Genomic DNA, 17,198 nt, shown 5'->3' with positions numbered 1-17,198 from the left:
TAAAGAAAGCATGCTGTTTAGATATTTGAAAGAGCTCATTAATGCAAGGGTGGCCAGTCTTTTTTGGAGTAACCTCTTTCTTTTTTGGAATACACTGCCACAATCAGTACCTCTACTGTCACTGAAGCGCAGTTTACATTATGTATAGTTTATTGTATTGATATGTGTCTCTTTAAACTCATCTTTAATATCTGACCAGCCTCCTTCAATCCAGACAAGATCGACCATTTGGATATGCAGCATTATAGATTAGAGAGGGATCTGTTGCTGGCACTTTGTGCTTGGCACATTAGCACAGCTTACAGTGATCATACATACTGTATAACATGTCTTTTACATATCATCGCCCTCTTAAAATAATGGCCTAAGTCATTTTTTTTCAGGTTTTTCAGAAAAGACAAAGATGATGATTTAGGCAAAAATAAAACTTTCATTAAAAAAATGACTTAGGTCATTATTTTAAGAAGGTGACAATATTATTTAGAAAAAGCGAGCAACATGATAACTGAGGAGCCTTCATCTGCTCTGGAAGGCAGTGAGCTGAGGTGCAGAAGCTCCAGGAAAAATGAGTAGATATACTAAGATACTGATGTCTTATTTGATAAGTTTTCAAAGTCAGTGATTAACCTTTGAGTTGAATTTGCATACATTGTCTATCTGTTGTTAAAGAAACAAGAAACCTCCAAGTCACACTTGTTTGTTTTGGTACAAAATAAGTCAAGATCAAGTTGAATGATCCTAATGCTACACAGTTTGTATCAATAATGTTATGATCAGATTCTTCACAGTCATTTTCTGTATAATATGAGCCCAACACCCATAATACTGAGCAATGCTGACGTTATTTGCTCCACCCTTATCAATAAATGTATTGATGGGAGCAGATCTGTCAGTATCAGAGGCCAGGCTTTTCAGACTGAAAAAAAAAATAATGTTAATGGAAATGAGTTTGTCCTTTAAACCTGAGCTCTGCAATTATGACAAAACACTGATAGGAGCGGGACAGCTGCTGTGTCAATGTCAATATTGATCCGATGTCCATCACTTATTGTGGGGAGAGATCAAACCCCCACTACCCACACAGTCCTTCCCTTCCTCCCTTTGTGAACCTCTATTCAGCAGCAGAGCCACAGCACAGCTGTGATCTCAAAACTGAAGGAGAAGAAGTGAAAAGCTGCACTCTTCAGTAGCTGGTTATGTTTATGGATACATCAGGAATGTTAGTGGTAACTGAATGTGTCTGAAAAAAGAAAGGCAGTGACTACAGTAATAGACTGAGAAAAAAAGAAAAGAAAAATGAGATGGAGCACAGAATATAGGTTCAATTGTAAAGTATAAACATTAGATTTAATAAAGCTCCGTGGTCTAACAAACTCATTGTAGAACTGCAGCTCCATTGATATCAAGTCCAAAAAGTCCTTATGCCAGTTATCTGTACTGAAACAAAAAAAACAAACAAAAAACCATTTGGCTCATAAAACAGTCAGTACTATATTTCTAAGCGCAGTTTTTGGTTGCACCATGGACATTTTCAGACCTGCATATATATATATATATATATATATATATATATATATATATTGGAGAATGACATATATTTTCTTTTTTATTCTGCCTCTGTACACCACCACAGTGAATTTAAACTCAAACAATCAAGATGTGATTGAAGTGCAGGTTTTATTAACAATAAAATAATAATAATTAATATTGATTTCATCTGTCCAAAGAATTTTTTTCTCTAGCAAAGTCTAGTCTGGCCTTCATGTTCTTAAGTGTAACCAGTGGCTTGCACCTTGCTGTAAACCCTCTGTATTTGCATTCATGTATTTCTAGCTCTTTATTGTACATTTTGATCTGACTACCTGTTCGAGAGTGCTCTTGACTTGGTTGTGAAGTTGTTTTTCCTTAACAATGGAAATAAGTCTGTGATCATCCACTTCAGTTGCCTTCTGTGGTCATTCAGGCCTGTATTATCTTTAACAGTGAACCAGATTGTTGCTTTGGCCTCTCCCTGATGGGATTTTTTTTTTTTTTTCAGCCTAATGATGACCTCCCTCACTTGCACTGTTACTGTGTCTTGGAATAATGAGGGGCCGACTCTCAAAATTGGAGACTATGTATAAAAATGGCTGTCATTCCTAAACAGTTAATGCAATACTTTTGCTCAACTCCCTTGACTCAAAGCTGAAAGTCTGCACTTTAATCTCATATTTATTGATTGATTGATTTCAAATCCACTGTGGTGGCGTACAGAGGCAAAACTACAGTCATTGTTCAAAAACATATGAACCTAACTGTTTATACCTGTTTCTGGACAAGGTTTGATCCACATTAAGAATAAATAACAGTTTTTCAGTGATATCCACATAAAAACTGTTTAAAGAACCACAGCAATTACATTAAGGTGTGCTTAAATTCATACCCATGCCAACACAATTTTGTTGATGCATGATTATTTTTCTTAAACATACAGGATGTGCTATAGCGTCCGTGTATTATTTTTATTTGCAGTATTTTATATCTGACACAATTTGATGTTTTTTTGTTCCAAATATTTTTGTAGAAAGGTTCGTTGATTGATCATAAAATCAATCTCCTGCACTTAAATTAAAGATTGTGCTCTCCCTGTAAAAACCCAAAAATATTTTGTTTCCTTAAGCATATTAAGGGAAAACTTTAAGAAAACAACACATCATTCAATATTCGTTGCACTACCTCTTTTTTTGAACATGATTGATTTAATTTGTATCTCATTATAGACAAAAGACAAGTTGACTAAAACAAAAAATAAAACTGCTCCCATAAGGTTCCTTTAAAAATGTCTAATAATTATCTGAAAGTAGGGGGGGGGGTGCAAAAATGTACATTAATATCACTATATTTAGAAAATAACTTCAAGGTATGATAAATCAATCCATAAAAAACCAAATCTAACTTCATCCCTCACATGCTGCCTAAACGGCATCTGCTCTCACACCACACACACACACAACTGATAATGTTTCCCCTTGTTGTACTTGTACTATATTACATAATCCAATAGCTGACCACAGCCTCAGTTTTAATGGTGGGTACGCCACTTGCATAACGTGGGAAAGTGAGACTCTGACCTCATTCATGGTCAGCGAGGCTCTCCCCCGAGTGTTTGATCAATCGAGAATTCAGTTTCAGCACCTGCCAATACGCTGCAGCTTGTGGGTGGAGTGATGTTCAAGCTCTGAGGCCAGATCAATGGAGTAAAAGTCATTATTGGGTTATGAATGCTGGTAAGGTTGTGGGTGAAGGGGAGCCAGCTTTCCCAAAAACCTGCTGTCATTGGCTGAGGGCTTTGTCCTGCTGCTACTACCCATGCCCATCCCCACTGACCCCTGAAGTGTCCAAAAGGCCAGCCTGAATCATGTGTAACCTTTCCACTGACCTCAGTGGAGCGTGAGGGTTTTTCTTTTTTTTTTTACTGCCCTGATGGGGAGGGTTGTGGAGAAATTAGGACTGCGGCCCTTCAGCTGAATTGCACAAAAGGCTCCAACAAGAGAGATGAGATGAGCTCTTGCTCACATGAAACAGTTCACATGAAATAAATACCTGAGCTGTTATGTAGTGAAATGAAGTTTAAAACTGATCACAGCTGGAAATGAAGAGGTAACACTTCTACTCAAAGAGAGAGAGAGAGAGAGCTTCTCTGACAGTGTGATTTGAAACTCAGATCATCAGATGCAGTTTTTTATACTTTTATAACTTAAACTCAGGTCTGTCAGAAGAAAAATGATGAATTAAGACTTCATTTAAATGCACAGTTCACTGAGCTCTCTACTTTTAAAGCAGATTTGGGATGTTAAATGTTTCTCTTCAGACATTCCTGGTTAAAATGAACCCAGAACTGCAGGCATAACAGTAAACTAGCTATAAATTCTGTGCAGTTCACCTTAAAAAAATATACTGGCTGTTACTGCTCTGTGGTTTCCTATTATAGGACACCAATTTAAACGGTACCATGTAATGCACCCTTACAGTTAATCTGTTAAATAATCACACAAAAGTTAGGTGATGCCCTTCAGGAGAATTGAGTGTGTTTCATCTCCCCCAGCTGGAACATGTCAGTACTACAATCACAGAAACTGAAAAAAACAAACAAGCAGAAGGTATATATCAGTATCTGTTATTAAAGATAAAACACATATTCCTGACAGTCAAGTCATTTTTTTTACAGAGCACATTTAAAACAACCTGAATCAACCCAAAATATTTTTCCAGTTGAGGACCTAAGTTCAAAACACCAACTCACATAAACAAGCAACTGGATAAAAAATGAAAAGCTATGCAAAGTTTCCATTTGTATATTAGTGAAAATTAGATAAATATATAAAATTGTATAACAACCCTGGGATAAAAATGATAACAGGAGTCAAATATAAGAAATACACAAAATTTAAGAGTTGAAGCAACAGGAACAGGAAACTGAGGCTACAGTTCACACAGACTCACCAAAAGTGGACAACAGAAGATTGGAAAAATGTTGCCTGATCTCATGAGTCTTAATTTCTGCTGCAATATTTGGACAGTGGGGTCAGAATTTGGCATAAACAGCATGGAGGCATGGATCCATCCTGACTTGCATCAACACTTCCTAATGTGATGCTGCTGGTGGTGTAATGGTCTGGGTGATGTTTTCTTGGCACACTTTGAGCCCCTTAGTACTAACTCAGCATCATTTAAACGCCACAGCCTACCTGAGTATTGTTGTGACCATATCTATTCCTTTATGACCACAGTGTATCCATCTCCTGATGGCTGCTTCTAGCAGGATGACACAACGTTCAAATCATCTTAAACTGATTTCCTGAATCTGACAATTAGTTCCCTGTACTCAAATGGCCTCCACAGTCACCAGATCTCAAGTCAATAGAGCACCTTTGGGAGGTAGTGGAACAGGAGATTCACATCATGATGTGCAGCCAACAAATCTGCAACAACTGTGTGATGCTGTCATGTCAAGATGGACTAAAATCTCTGAGGAATGTTTCCAGCACCTTGCTGAATCTGGGAGCTCTGAGGGCAAAAGGAAATCCAATTTAGTACTAGCAAGGTGTACCTGTAACATGTATCTAGAAAGTGTCCAGTGAGTGCAGGTATAATCACTCTGTTTGTTGCTCCATAGATGATTCTTAATGTCATTTACATCAGCTCATTCAGTAGTTTTTTAAAAATGTATTTTATAACTACTGTTGCCACCCTGGCCAGAAAGACCAGAGTGCCCAGAGAAAACCCATGCAAACTCCACACAGAAAGGTCTCTGTGGTAGATTTGAACCTTCTTGCTATGAGATAATAGTGCTAACAACTGCACCACCATTCATTTACATTTATCTTTTAGGATTCAAATACAATTCCAGCCCTACACCGAAGCAGAATCTCACTGAGGCAGCATCACCCATATTCTTGAGTTAATAAACACGCCCAAACTCTTTGGAACCCAGCATATTTTTGTTTGTTTTTAACACTGCTACTCTCACCACACACAACCACAATAGAGCTGCTTATACTTCTTTTTTCTTATTAAACAAAATGAACAACAGGCATGTTGTCATGCAATCAGCTGACAAAATGTTGTGCATTTGTCTTAAGAGCTTGAAAAAAGGTGACCGGACTTTTCATCCAAGAGGGTTCTTCAGTTCTAAAACCAAAAGGTGGACAGTCCCAGGTATTTAAACCTTGGTCCAAAATCTGAACATTGGCATCCTTGAAAAAGTGCCCTTTATTCTATAGGTGCAGATGTGCAGCTGAGTCTTGTCCTGTCAAGGTGGCTCTTCTATGTTGTGCCATGCTTTGTGAAGTGGCTGTTTGGTTTCTCCAGTGTAGAGGTCCAAACACTCCTCACTGCACTGCACAGCATGTACTATGTTGCTTAGCTTGTGTTTAGGAGTTTTGTCCTTGGCATCGACCAGTTTTTGTCTTAGAGTGTGACTGGGTCTGAAGCACACTGTGATGTCATGCTTGGAAAAAAATTCTCCCGAGTTTCTCTGAGGATCCTGCCACATATGGCAGTGTTGTTGAGTTTGCCATTCTCTTTCTCCTTAGTTGGTGTCTGACTTTTTTTCCTGTGCATCTTCACAGATTTGATGATGGCCCAGTTGGGATAACAACATGTTTTAAGAACTTTCCTTATATGTGTGTTTTTCTTTTCCTTCCCTATGCACCTTCCCTATGAAAATCTAACTAGATATCAGGTCAGCAAAGCCCACAACGATTGTGATTACCGCACAGGGTTCAGAGATGATATCCAGTTACGTACATAGGCCCTGCAAAGACCCGATGCAGAAGCAATTCAGGCCTTAAAGGGAATGCTTTTGCCCAGTGTTGCAGGGTCCTGATCACCCCAAGTCTATGTTCTGTGTTATACTGTTAACAATGGGTCTGAGTCGGACTCCTTTTTTGTGGCTCTTCGGAAGTCCATATATATGGTGTAGCATCCCCTGGGGTAAAGGCAGTGGTATATAGGACAGTCAATGGCTTTTTCCCTTCCAAGTTGTTGTAGACAACAGATGACTTTCTTCTTGTAGTTGCTTGTGGGGTCTCATCTTAAGACCTCATAAGTATTGTTGTCATCAACAATCTTGATTGTGATAATCAGTTGAGTTTAGGACAACGGTGCACCTTCTCTTATCGGCTGGTAGTATGGTGATGCTATAGTCTTTGCTCAGGGCTGTGATGGACTTCTTTTCTTGAATTGTGAGGTTGGATGGAGGAATACTTGCACTGGAGAGGGTAGCTGAAAGCATCCTGATTTGCTCTGCTTGAGGTTGTGTTAGTTGATTAATCCTTATCGCTGTTCCTGCGGCTGTGATGATATCCACTGTGGGTAGTTGTGGAGATATGGCAAAATTTAACCCTTTGGCTAGCACATCCTTTTCCAGTTTAGTGAGTACCCTATCTGATAAGTTCTTCACCCACTTATCCTGGCTGTCTTTGGCTGTCTTTGGTTTGGTTGGACTTTCCAAAGTTGTCTTACTTTGCCTTATTTTTTTCACATGTTGTGCCAGCAATGGCTTGTCCTCAAACTTAGAAACTTCTTCCAAAATGGAGGAAGGTAAGAGTCTTGTGAGTTCCTGCAGGGTCTGGTTGTTCTCTTTTTGGAATGGATCTATAATGAAATGGACCTGTCTTATTCTGCTCAGCTCTATGTCCATTGACCGTGGACCCAAGGCACAAACATTTGGGAACCAATCTGAACTGTCTGCATCTCACGTTAAAGTGGAAGTGGTTCCTATAGTCCGCTAGTTTCTTTGATTCCCTTTCATACTCCCGCAGCAATTGAAGGGTGTTCCTCCCAAAGTGCAAGGCAATATATCCATGCAGGTCCTCGGTCATCCAGGTCATGCTAGTCTTAAGAACTTGAAAAAAGGTGACTGGACTTCTTTCACTTCTTCAGGCTTCTTCAGTTCTAAAACTGAAAGGTGGAGAGTCCCAGGTATTTAAACCCCAGTGGGGGTTGTCCCCTTTAGAGGTGGTCATTGACCCACTAGTAATCATTTGTTTTGAACCTCTCCTCCACACTACACCTGGCCTCCATCCAGGGCTTCATGGACTCCTTTTATGGTCAAATGTGCAAAGAGTGACATGAAGGAGGAGGAGTTTTATCTGATGTTTGACAGCTGTGTTGATTTAAATAGTTAAAGAGGAAGTATATTCTCTAAATATATCGACATTTATTTTCTCACTGTTAACTATCATTCTTTGAATAACAGATTGAGCACTGCTATAAGTTAATACTTAATTGGTATTTAATTGCTATTTTCTGGAGTGGGAGGAGCTACTGGCTATATAGGCAGGAGCTGCAGCCCCTCTTCAGGATCATTGCATCTCAGGTTATGATGGTGGGCCACAGTAGCTGTAATGGGTATTCAGTTCAGTGCAGAATTATTCCTTAGATGTTTACTTTAGTTTTGGATCGTCACCTTTAAGTTGGAGATAGTTATTTTCCTTAGTTTGGCCAACCAATCTGCACTAGAGACTGGACTCTGTTGAAAGGCTGATTTTTTTTTCTGCCTCCACTGCTCAACCAGTGGTCCTACCTTTCAGTTTGAGAAAGTGACAAAGAGATCAGTGTTTTGTAATCTTGAATATTAAGTATAATAATGCAGTTGTAAACAATAGCTTCCTATTTAGGCATATTGGTACTGCTACAACTTTTTATTACTATTAACTTTATGGAGAACACTTAACTAGAGGAACAGCAGAATAAAAATAGACTAGAGAGGTTTTGTTTTGTTTTTTCACATTTCTTTATTTTTCCAGTACATTTATATTGTGTGTTAAAGGTCATCACATTGGGATTTAACAGCTAAAGTTCATTCTCCCCTTTAAAATGCCTTACATACGCTAATGATTTAATGCACTTTCAGGTGTTATAACAAAATTTGATATATCAGAAGTTAAGTATTTATCTGTTAGTTATTCTTCAGTAGGCAACAGTACATTTACAACAGGACATCCATTCAGAGACAACATATGGCAAACAAAGGCCTCGGTATTTAAATTTAAATACTAGTGAAAGGAAAGAATGTGCTTATTGTCAGCAATGCTCACATGTAAACATCTGAACACACGTGCACTTAGTGTATGATCATGATTTTAAAGAGTGATTTACGAAGGCAACAGGTTGGCAAAGATTTAGACAATTCAGAAGTAAGACTCAGCAATATTAACAAAGTGCATCACTTTATAAAAGCATAGGTATAAAATTGTGTTGTTAAATAGAAGAACCAGCCCACAATTTTCTTCCTTTCATCACCAACCTGTAAACATGGCAGGTACTGTAAACACGTGTCTTACCATTCAGAGTACTTGTAGTACTACCTAAGGACAGTTACTTTCTCGCAAAGTAATTGCATACAAAGGTACTAGAAGTGATTAGTCATCTTTGAAAAGAACAATCTGTACACATTTCAACAACAAAATATATATATTTTTTTAAAAGTTGCACTCTTAAAAATAGAGCACTGTGCTGCAATTAGACACCCTTGATGAGTAGCAGACAATAAAATGTCATTCACTGACAAAAGTCAAAGCATAATATCTAAAAGTCAGGTTTATGCAAAGCTAAGGCGATATAATGTAAATATACATTTCTTTATTCTCCTGGTATATAAACAGTGTTGAACTTGAGCTTGAGGAGCTGGCAAATGAACAAGAACAATGAACAAGACACTAAATGTAGAAATGCATCAAGATGTGTTTGATAACGCTGAGTGTCTCCGAGTGGCAGTATAAACAAATGCACTTACATTTGCACGTTCAGTTATGCATATCAGCACAATCTAACACTGAAAGCAGACGCTTCTCCAGATCTGCGGCGCACACAAACTACAGTGTATTTAGTCTCTTACTGGTCCTGGAAATTAGTACACTTCTACCACACTGATTAACTGATTTGCACTTACACTTATTTTAACTGCAGTCGCTCAAATTTGTGTGTAACCCGCACATTTTCTGCTACACTGCTTTTGAGGTCCATATATTTGGGACACGTCATCAGAGTTTCTACAAAACTGGAATGAAATATGTAGAATAAAGAAAATCTAAATGATAAAAGTTTAATCTTTTTTCCTTTGTTTTAAAGAAATATCTGATTAGTATTTCATTTCTGTCTTCATTGCTGCTTAAGTGGTAAGTACCCCCCAATCTTTATTGGCTTTGAAAGCCATGAACTCTGGTTTACTATAAAGAAAGAATGGGCAGTGAGTTTGTGTGCACCTCAGGCATAATTCAGACAATTGATTTATGTGTTTTTTTTAAAGAAAAAAATCAGGCTTAAGGAAGTGGAAATAGAAAAAAAAAAAGGATGCAAATAACAAAACAGCCAATTTTAACATACCAACATTATTTTAACTGTGCATAATGCATGAACAGATGAGCTTTCTTGCTTCCGTTTGCAGTGCTGTGCCAGGATCCTTTCCTCTGAACTTCTCCACCTTTACGTTTCCCCTCATGCAGATATTCTTCAGCTTGTAATTCCACAACCAGGACCTTCATGTAAAACATTTCCTTTTCCCTGCTTTCTCTGATGACTGTCTCAGTTTCACATTTGCTATCACTGCCCTTTTTTTTTGGCCATATCTGATAACCTGAGGTGCAAACAGTGGATTCATATCCAAATGAAGAAAGAAAAAAAAAAAAAAAAGTTTCTACATCCATTCATGGCTAAGAATGTGAATGGAAATGCTTGTGCATCAACTTACATTTTCACATTCATTGATATTAATAAAAAGAGGGCCTTGTGTACACACAATTTTATAGCTCTAATTGAAAGAGCGTGTGCACATCTCTGCCTTTATGCATCTGGCCCCTGACGTGGGAAGCTGAACGAAGTGATTCAAACTAAACATCAAACCTAATTTTAAAGGCAGGTTTTTATCATATCCTGTACAGCTTTCATTCGCATTCACATACTGTTATCATTTCACAGAATCAAGTTATTTAAATATTTGAACATTTTAACAGAACAAATAAGAGTGAATACACCTTTGAGCAACTTACATCAGAGAATTAAATACTAAGAGAACCTGATTTGTAAACTTTACAGCACGCAGCGCAACATAAAACCACCTCTGTCGCTCCAGATTTCATATCCTTTCTTCATGTGTGCCCCAACAGAGGACTAATGTGAGAGTGATGTGGCTGTTCTTCACTTTCACAAGTGGCAGGTTAAGACCTGAGTCTGATGCACAGCTTGTCTTTTTTTTTTTTTTTTTTTTCCCATGTCACCATATAACTCTGCTTGGCTTTACTCCGATGGCAGTAATGTCAGTTCAGCTCATTTGCCACATATAATACTAATCCACCCCGTCGAAGCCTTGTGCATTCTCAATAGCAATGTTGAGTTTCTCCCTCAGTTCCTCAAAGGACTCGTACGGAGGAAGGTCCAGCCGATTAAAGCTTTAAGAGGCAAAAAAAAAAAAAAAAACAGATAAGTAAATGATAGTTAAAATTACATTTAAGCAGTGGCAAAGAGGACACACAGGAACGTCAGATTTTCCTAAATACCAGGATGTTCCAGTGAAGTGATAATTATGACAGCATTATGTTACTGGAGGTGGGGGGGCTTCCACCAAATCTGCACTATGAAATACAGTAATTTGTACCATAGGCAGTACTAAATGATGGATGTAGTTTCTGGGTCTGGGACGTGAAGCCAATGCATTAAGTGGCCTGCATTCTTTTTAAGACTCCTCTGATGGCAAGAAGACTTCTGGTTGTATAGACATGTATGGGAAAACAGCCCTAAGCTATCCTGCTCTGTGACCTCAAACACTTTCGGAAGCCTTTATCGGCTCAATCACTAGTTCATTAGAGCAAAGTGTGTATCTAGCCATTCTTGAGAAACCCAGGATGTGAGGGTACAATGTCCTTGGTTTCTCAAGGGACCAGCGTGGTTGTGCACTTGTCTGACACACATTTCGGCAGACTGTCATCTACATGTTATAGCCCTGTAGCGTCACCAGGAGGCGTTGTTGGAAATGTGTGGACCAACAGGTCTGTGGGCTACTTGTTTGTGCTGTTGTTGGTCGCTCAGATGCACCCATCTCTCTCATCACGTCTGCCTTTAACACAAAGCTTGCTTGTAACGAGCCCCACTAAAGAGTGGGTGACATCACAGTGGCTACATCCATATTTAGGCCGTCTATGATATGTACTAGTCCCTTTTCAACCAATTACTCATTTCCACTAAAAATATAGTCAAAGTAAAGTGAAACCAGTGACTTAAACTGACAGTCTTTCTAAAGGCCAGGAAGGGCGACTGTGTTTTGTGTTGAATGGGTTTCTTGGGAGATGGAGGAGATGGCAGGAAAGGCCTGAAGGGCTATTTAAACCCTGCATTTCAAGGCCTCCACTCCTGCTACTGCTCTGCTGACCATGTCTTCGCCATCTCCATGCCACAGCACCTCCATTTGGTTTTTTTTGTTTAAGTTATCTTAATTTGGTTTATACATACCAACTCATCGGTTCCTTCTTTGTACCACTGATAAAGACTTAGACACATCATAATTATTAAGTTCTTCTGTATTCAGTTTGTGGTGTGGCTCCATTCTTTATTGCTGCCTACAAGCCAGTTGTAACAATTGAGGCATCGTCCAGTGTTCCTACACTTTATACTTAGATTTTTCCAGAATTGTCGTGTTGGGTTTGTGGATCCCAAATGATCGTGTGATTTGCATTTGTCTTTTCGATTTTGCTGGGCGCATTGATGGGCCGGTGATAGGGAAAAGGGGTTTTGTGTTGCATAATTAATTGTTTTGGGGATTTCCTCCTATTAAGTAATTAATTGTCTATAGTAAGGCTGATCAAAGTTGAAATAGCTAAACTGAACTCTGCTGGCACTACAAGCTTCACTGCTGGATTAGCAGCAAAGAGAGCAAGGGAATAAACATGTTTGTCTTTTTTCAAAGTTGGCACTAGCTTTCTATAAAAGTTAAAACACTCCTGGATTCTTTGTTAAGCAACTGTGTTCAATATAAAAAGGAGGAGAAAAAACAAACAAAAAAACAAACAAAAAAAAAAAAAAATCACTGAAATGCTTACCATGTGTGTGCCCTGGGAAGTTTATCACGTGTTCCCCAAAGCTCGATGGTGAAGAGCTGTGGTCCATTAGACCCTAATAAATAAAACCATCAAACATAAGACAACAAATATCATGAGTTCAAGTGGAATTAATTAGCAAGAACAAAAAAAGAAAAAGGAGAAAATATTTAACCCAAGGACAAGTGCAAATAGACCTATAAGACAAGACTGAGGAGCACATGAGAGTGAATCATTCTAATCTCACCATAGAGTTCAGCAAAGCCATTCATCGGGACCCTGGATGTTCCCGTCACAAACTGTAAGAGTCGGATTCGCTTTTCTGCATCCATCAGCAGCACCGCCTGTAATAACACAAAACAAAAAGCACACAGAAAAAACACTGAAGAACTTGCTCAGGTCTAAAAATCAGAGGTCCCTGCCCCTGCTGCAGATTATTAGCCCCAGGTACAGAAACTTGTCTCACTTTCCAAAACCACTGGATAACCATGTGGTTGGAGCAGTAGCTGTTCTTGTACTTTGTGTTTGCGCTCCAGTCATTCACATCCACATCCCCAAGACCACACATGAGCAACTGTGAAGGAAAAGAAAGGTTGACTGATCACTACTCATCTCTGAGAGACCTAATCTGTTTGTTTGGTTTTTTTTTTAAGCAGATCAAATCAGCTAAAAACTCACCTCGAGCTCATTCTCATCAAAGATCTTGATCAAATCTTGTGGTATCAACTCAAAGAATCCCTAAAAGAAAAAGTATACCAGACTTTTATCTTTACATGTCTTTAATGCCTGTACTGCCTTTACCAAGTAAAAAACACAAACATGAAACCACTTTTTACCTCCTTGAAGGCAGTCATCTGCTTCTGTATTCTGTTCACAAACCTCCACTGAATCACCAGGCTGTCAGTCACAAAACAGCACATCAGCATCAAACCACATTTACACACACATTGGAAGAAGAAGAAAAAAAAAGCAGTCTTTTTCTTACTGGATGTATTCATCCTTGGTTTCATTGGTGACGACAATCTCTGAGCCACCAGGTTTGAGGTCATGTTGGTGAGTCTGAACAGGCGGTATAAGAAATGAAGCATCAGAAACAAAGCGACATCACAAATCAAATGTTGGGACAAAAATCAAAATGTTAAGCAAACCTGTCCAAACAGCTCTTCGTCAATGGTGAATCTCATGTCCAAGTCTTCTGGGTCGTTCTCCAAAATCCACATCAGGGAGTTGAAATACTCACTGTCCTAAAACGTGAAGAACAAAAATAAATAAATAAAGTGCATTTAACTAACTGGATACACTCCAGATCATGTGTAACTTGAAGATTTTGAATTACGCTGTCCCATTACAGTGATACTCACAACAGACTCCATGTCCTGGAGGGTGATTGGCTTCTGCAACATCATCTTGTAGAAGGGCCGAATGAAGAAAGCTTTGAAGTAAACAAATGTGATAATATTTACAAAGTCTTTTTTCCATCTCGTGGCTGCTGTGATGTTTTTAGAAGGTTTACCAAGCACCAGCATCTCGCATCAAACCAAACGCTCTGGAGTGCACTCATCTTGTTTTGACTTTAACTCTCCTCTCATTATAAAATGTGAGAAAGCCAACAGCCTCAATTTGAGACACTCATATCCACAAACATTTACATACACCCAGAAAAGTCACCAAAGCACAAACAGTAGAGCTCAGATAACAATCAAAGAAGTAATGCAAGTTAATTATCCACCATTTCTTTTTGGAAAAAATACTTCCTGCTGCTACACTAATGTTAGAAGTCTCAAACCCTACAGAACTTTAAAAATGCCTGACCATTTTCAGAAGAATCACGTGACACTCACCATCAAGGAGTTTGCCGTGAAACACCGCCATGCCTGCCACACGCCCGATGAACTTGAAGTAGGTCAGGTGGTCCTCATTACATAAACCTGAGTTGGGGTTAATCTGCAGTGTGTAGTTGTCGCTGAAACATAAATCAGATAATGAAAGAGCCATTAGTAAATGGCACCGGTACTTGTATAGCAGTCTCAAAGTGCTTTCTTACTACTTTCTTACTCATTCAGACAAGTGCTTTTTTCCCCACGCTCTGAGGGATGCAGAAATGTTGATTTAACCTCAGTTTTCACCCACATTTTGGCAGAGTAGTGATTGTTTTTTGAGAGTATGTGTGTCTCAATCTCTGAAGCAGCTCTCCCTCATTCCTGTGTGTGTGTCAGCTGTTTTTCCTCACTTGTGTTTCACTGTAGTTCCCCATGTGTGTGTGAGCGTGCTCTGTATCTGTTTGTCTGGAAGTGGCTGACAGCTCCCATGCCTGCAGCTGCTCTTCCTGCACACCTGAGGTTTATCAAAAGCAGCAGTATATCTCCCCTGACTCATCCGCACTCCTACAGGACTCCCCAACCCTCCTCAACCATTTCCTATTTACAGTAAAACTAAAGGTTAAAGAAGCACAATAGTCTGCAAATATGGCCTCCTTAAACAGAACTAAATCTTCCTAAACACAATTACCTGATAGACACGCCACAAAATTAGCAGTGATTGAATATATTGATGTCAGGACCTGTACAGAAGCCCTAGATTTACAATAAAACACAAGCACTGGCACCTTTTGTTTCCTACATTTCAGCTGTCAGTGTAGAGGATCCACATCTCTCGTGCTGCATTAACCTACTTAACCTAAAACTTTATCTCTGAGGTCATTTAACAACAACAACAACAACAACAACAACAAACTTCAGACAAAAATAAAGACAGAAGATTTGGACTCACGTGGCAGAATACTCAAACAGCCCGTAGTAGGGGTTGAACATCTCTTTGGACATGAGGAAGAACCACTCCCTGGCCACGCCGCCGTAGTCCAGCCCTTTTTCTCCCTCGAACTCCACCCACAGTCGTGCCTTCAGCAGGTCTGCCCGCTTAACCGAGAGGATGCGTCTGTACGAGTCCTCCAGCACCGCATTTCTTTTCAATTTCATCTCAAAGCGGTTTGGGATGTCAGCCTATATTAAAAAGATATGGGTTATTACAGAATTATTGCTTACAGTCATAGGTACTAAAAGTCAGGAAAAGATGCTCTTTGAGGACACTCACCGGTTTCTTCAGCTTCTTTCTGAAGTAGTCATACTTCTGTTTGTAATCTCTAGAATAAGGCACCGCCTGTAATCAACAAAGGATAGAAGTCAGTGACAAAAACAATCCTAACATTATCTAAAGATAATGCTATTTAAAAAAAAAATATATTTTTTCAAATACAATCCATACTCACTGGTCCAGTTATAGCTGAGTTCTGTAATCTGGGATCTTCCCATTGCGTGGTCTTGGTGTCTATGAATTAAAATACATCCAAGACTATAAATTCACAAGTAGACATATTTATTACTGCATTAATCCAAGAGTTTGTTTTTTTTAAACGTTAAAACATGTCATACGCACTGTGATCTATGTAGAATACCCTGCCGTCGCTGTGGACCCTCTCCTCCCAGCCAGGCTAGAAAAAAGAAAGAAAAATATTACATAAACAGATTAATGCAAAAATTATCAAAGCCTCCAGAAACCAACAGGTAATAATACAATGTACATTAAAAAAAGAAAAAGCTGAGGATGATTGGTGTTCTATGTGGCGACGCAACATCCATCAACAAGCTCAAGGAAATGGCAAGAACTCAGCTGGAAGAATGATTGGCATTTATGCAAAATATTACCCCCCCCCCCCCCCCCCCCCCCCCCCCCAAAAAAAAATAAAGCTATCAAAGAACTGGTATAAACCTGCCCTCCAAGTCTTAAACAATGGATTGTGAGGGAAATTGTAATGGAGAGGATCACCAAGATCTAAAGGAGACGCCTTTTTACAAAAGTGGAAGAAATGGATTGTTTTCAGGTCAGCAGATAAGGATGCTACCTTCTTATAACTTGGATGGCTACAGACACGGGACAATATACTCTGTGAATGCAATGATATTTGCATTATTGGTAAATAAAAAACAAACAAATTATCATCATCATCATCACCTCGTTACACTGGGAAATGGCAAGGGGTGTAGCAAGCAAATGGGCAGTTGATGTGCTGGATGCAGAAAAATGAGCGCGTATGTTTTTAAAAACAGGGTCGAACTGTGATTTAGAGGTTAGATGCTACCATGAATGATCTAACAGAGGAGTGACCAGGTGACAAGGTCATGTGTGCACAAAGTTAATTGCTGTTTATAAGGGGAGAAGGCCTTGCACCTTGTTATGAACTCAGAAAGATATGGGAGGTTCATACTGATGGATACAGAGTAAAAATAAATCTGCTCTTACATTGTCTCAGAAAATTTAATCACAGAAGGAAAGCAATGTGTTTCTGACAAACGCTGGTCTGATTTTAAATGTAACACATTTTGTCACAGCTTGAAGATCAGACAATATTGGTGATCAGACATATTTATTACACACAAAAGTTAATTTCTGTGGAAGCACGGTTAGATTGTCATGTACTCTTTTCTGGTAGATATCTGGTTTATTTGTTTTTTTTTTTAATCTTATTTTGCCATTTTTAATTTACCTTTAACATTCACTTCAATATGTCCCTCGACTGGTAGTGAGTGGGAGCGGGACTGGTCTTCAGGGATTATTTATTCTTACTTTACT

General features: G+C 38.9%; 1 protein-coding gene and 1 long non-coding RNA gene across 2 annotated transcripts in view; one reads left to right on the top strand and one right to left on the bottom strand.

The window, feature by feature from the left end:
• LOC115774875 (uncharacterized) overlaps positions 1–17,198 on the top strand; it is a 61,594-nt gene that overhangs the window by 34,927 nt on the left and 9,469 nt on the right. The gene's annotated exons all lie outside the window — the stretch shown is intronic.
• Positions 9,782–17,198, bottom strand: part of nedd4a (NEDD4 E3 ubiquitin protein ligase a) — a 35,935-nt gene continuing 28,518 nt past the window's right edge. The window contains exons 16-29 of the mRNA XM_030722253.1: positions 16,005–16,059; positions 15,838–15,896; positions 15,663–15,728; positions 15,342–15,571; positions 14,414–14,535; positions 13,934–14,004; positions 13,721–13,816; positions 13,558–13,631; positions 13,409–13,469; positions 13,251–13,310; positions 13,039–13,146; positions 12,820–12,916; positions 12,576–12,648; positions 9,782–10,931 (exon numbers count right to left, since the gene is read on the bottom strand). Coding sequence (XP_030578113.1) covers positions 10,829–10,931; positions 12,576–12,648; positions 12,820–12,916; positions 13,039–13,146; positions 13,251–13,310; positions 13,409–13,469; positions 13,558–13,631; positions 13,721–13,816; positions 13,934–14,004; positions 14,414–14,535; positions 15,342–15,571; positions 15,663–15,728; positions 15,838–15,896; positions 16,005–16,059 — 1,275 coding nt within the window. The 3' untranslated portion in view covers positions 9,782–10,828. The remainder of the gene's footprint in view (positions 10,932–12,575; positions 12,649–12,819; positions 12,917–13,038; positions 13,147–13,250; positions 13,311–13,408; positions 13,470–13,557; positions 13,632–13,720; positions 13,817–13,933; positions 14,005–14,413; positions 14,536–15,341; positions 15,572–15,662; positions 15,729–15,837; positions 15,897–16,004; positions 16,060–17,198) is intronic.

The sequence above is a fragment of the Archocentrus centrarchus genome, chromosome 3, assembly GCF_007364275.1.
Source record: "Archocentrus centrarchus isolate MPI-CPG fArcCen1 chromosome 3, fArcCen1, whole genome shotgun sequence".
In the NCBI taxonomy this organism is placed as follows: domain Eukaryota; kingdom Metazoa; phylum Chordata; class Actinopteri; order Cichliformes; family Cichlidae; genus Archocentrus; species Archocentrus centrarchus.
Note: the sequence above shows the minus strand (reverse complement) of the source record. Positions and strands in the feature narration are given on the sequence as shown.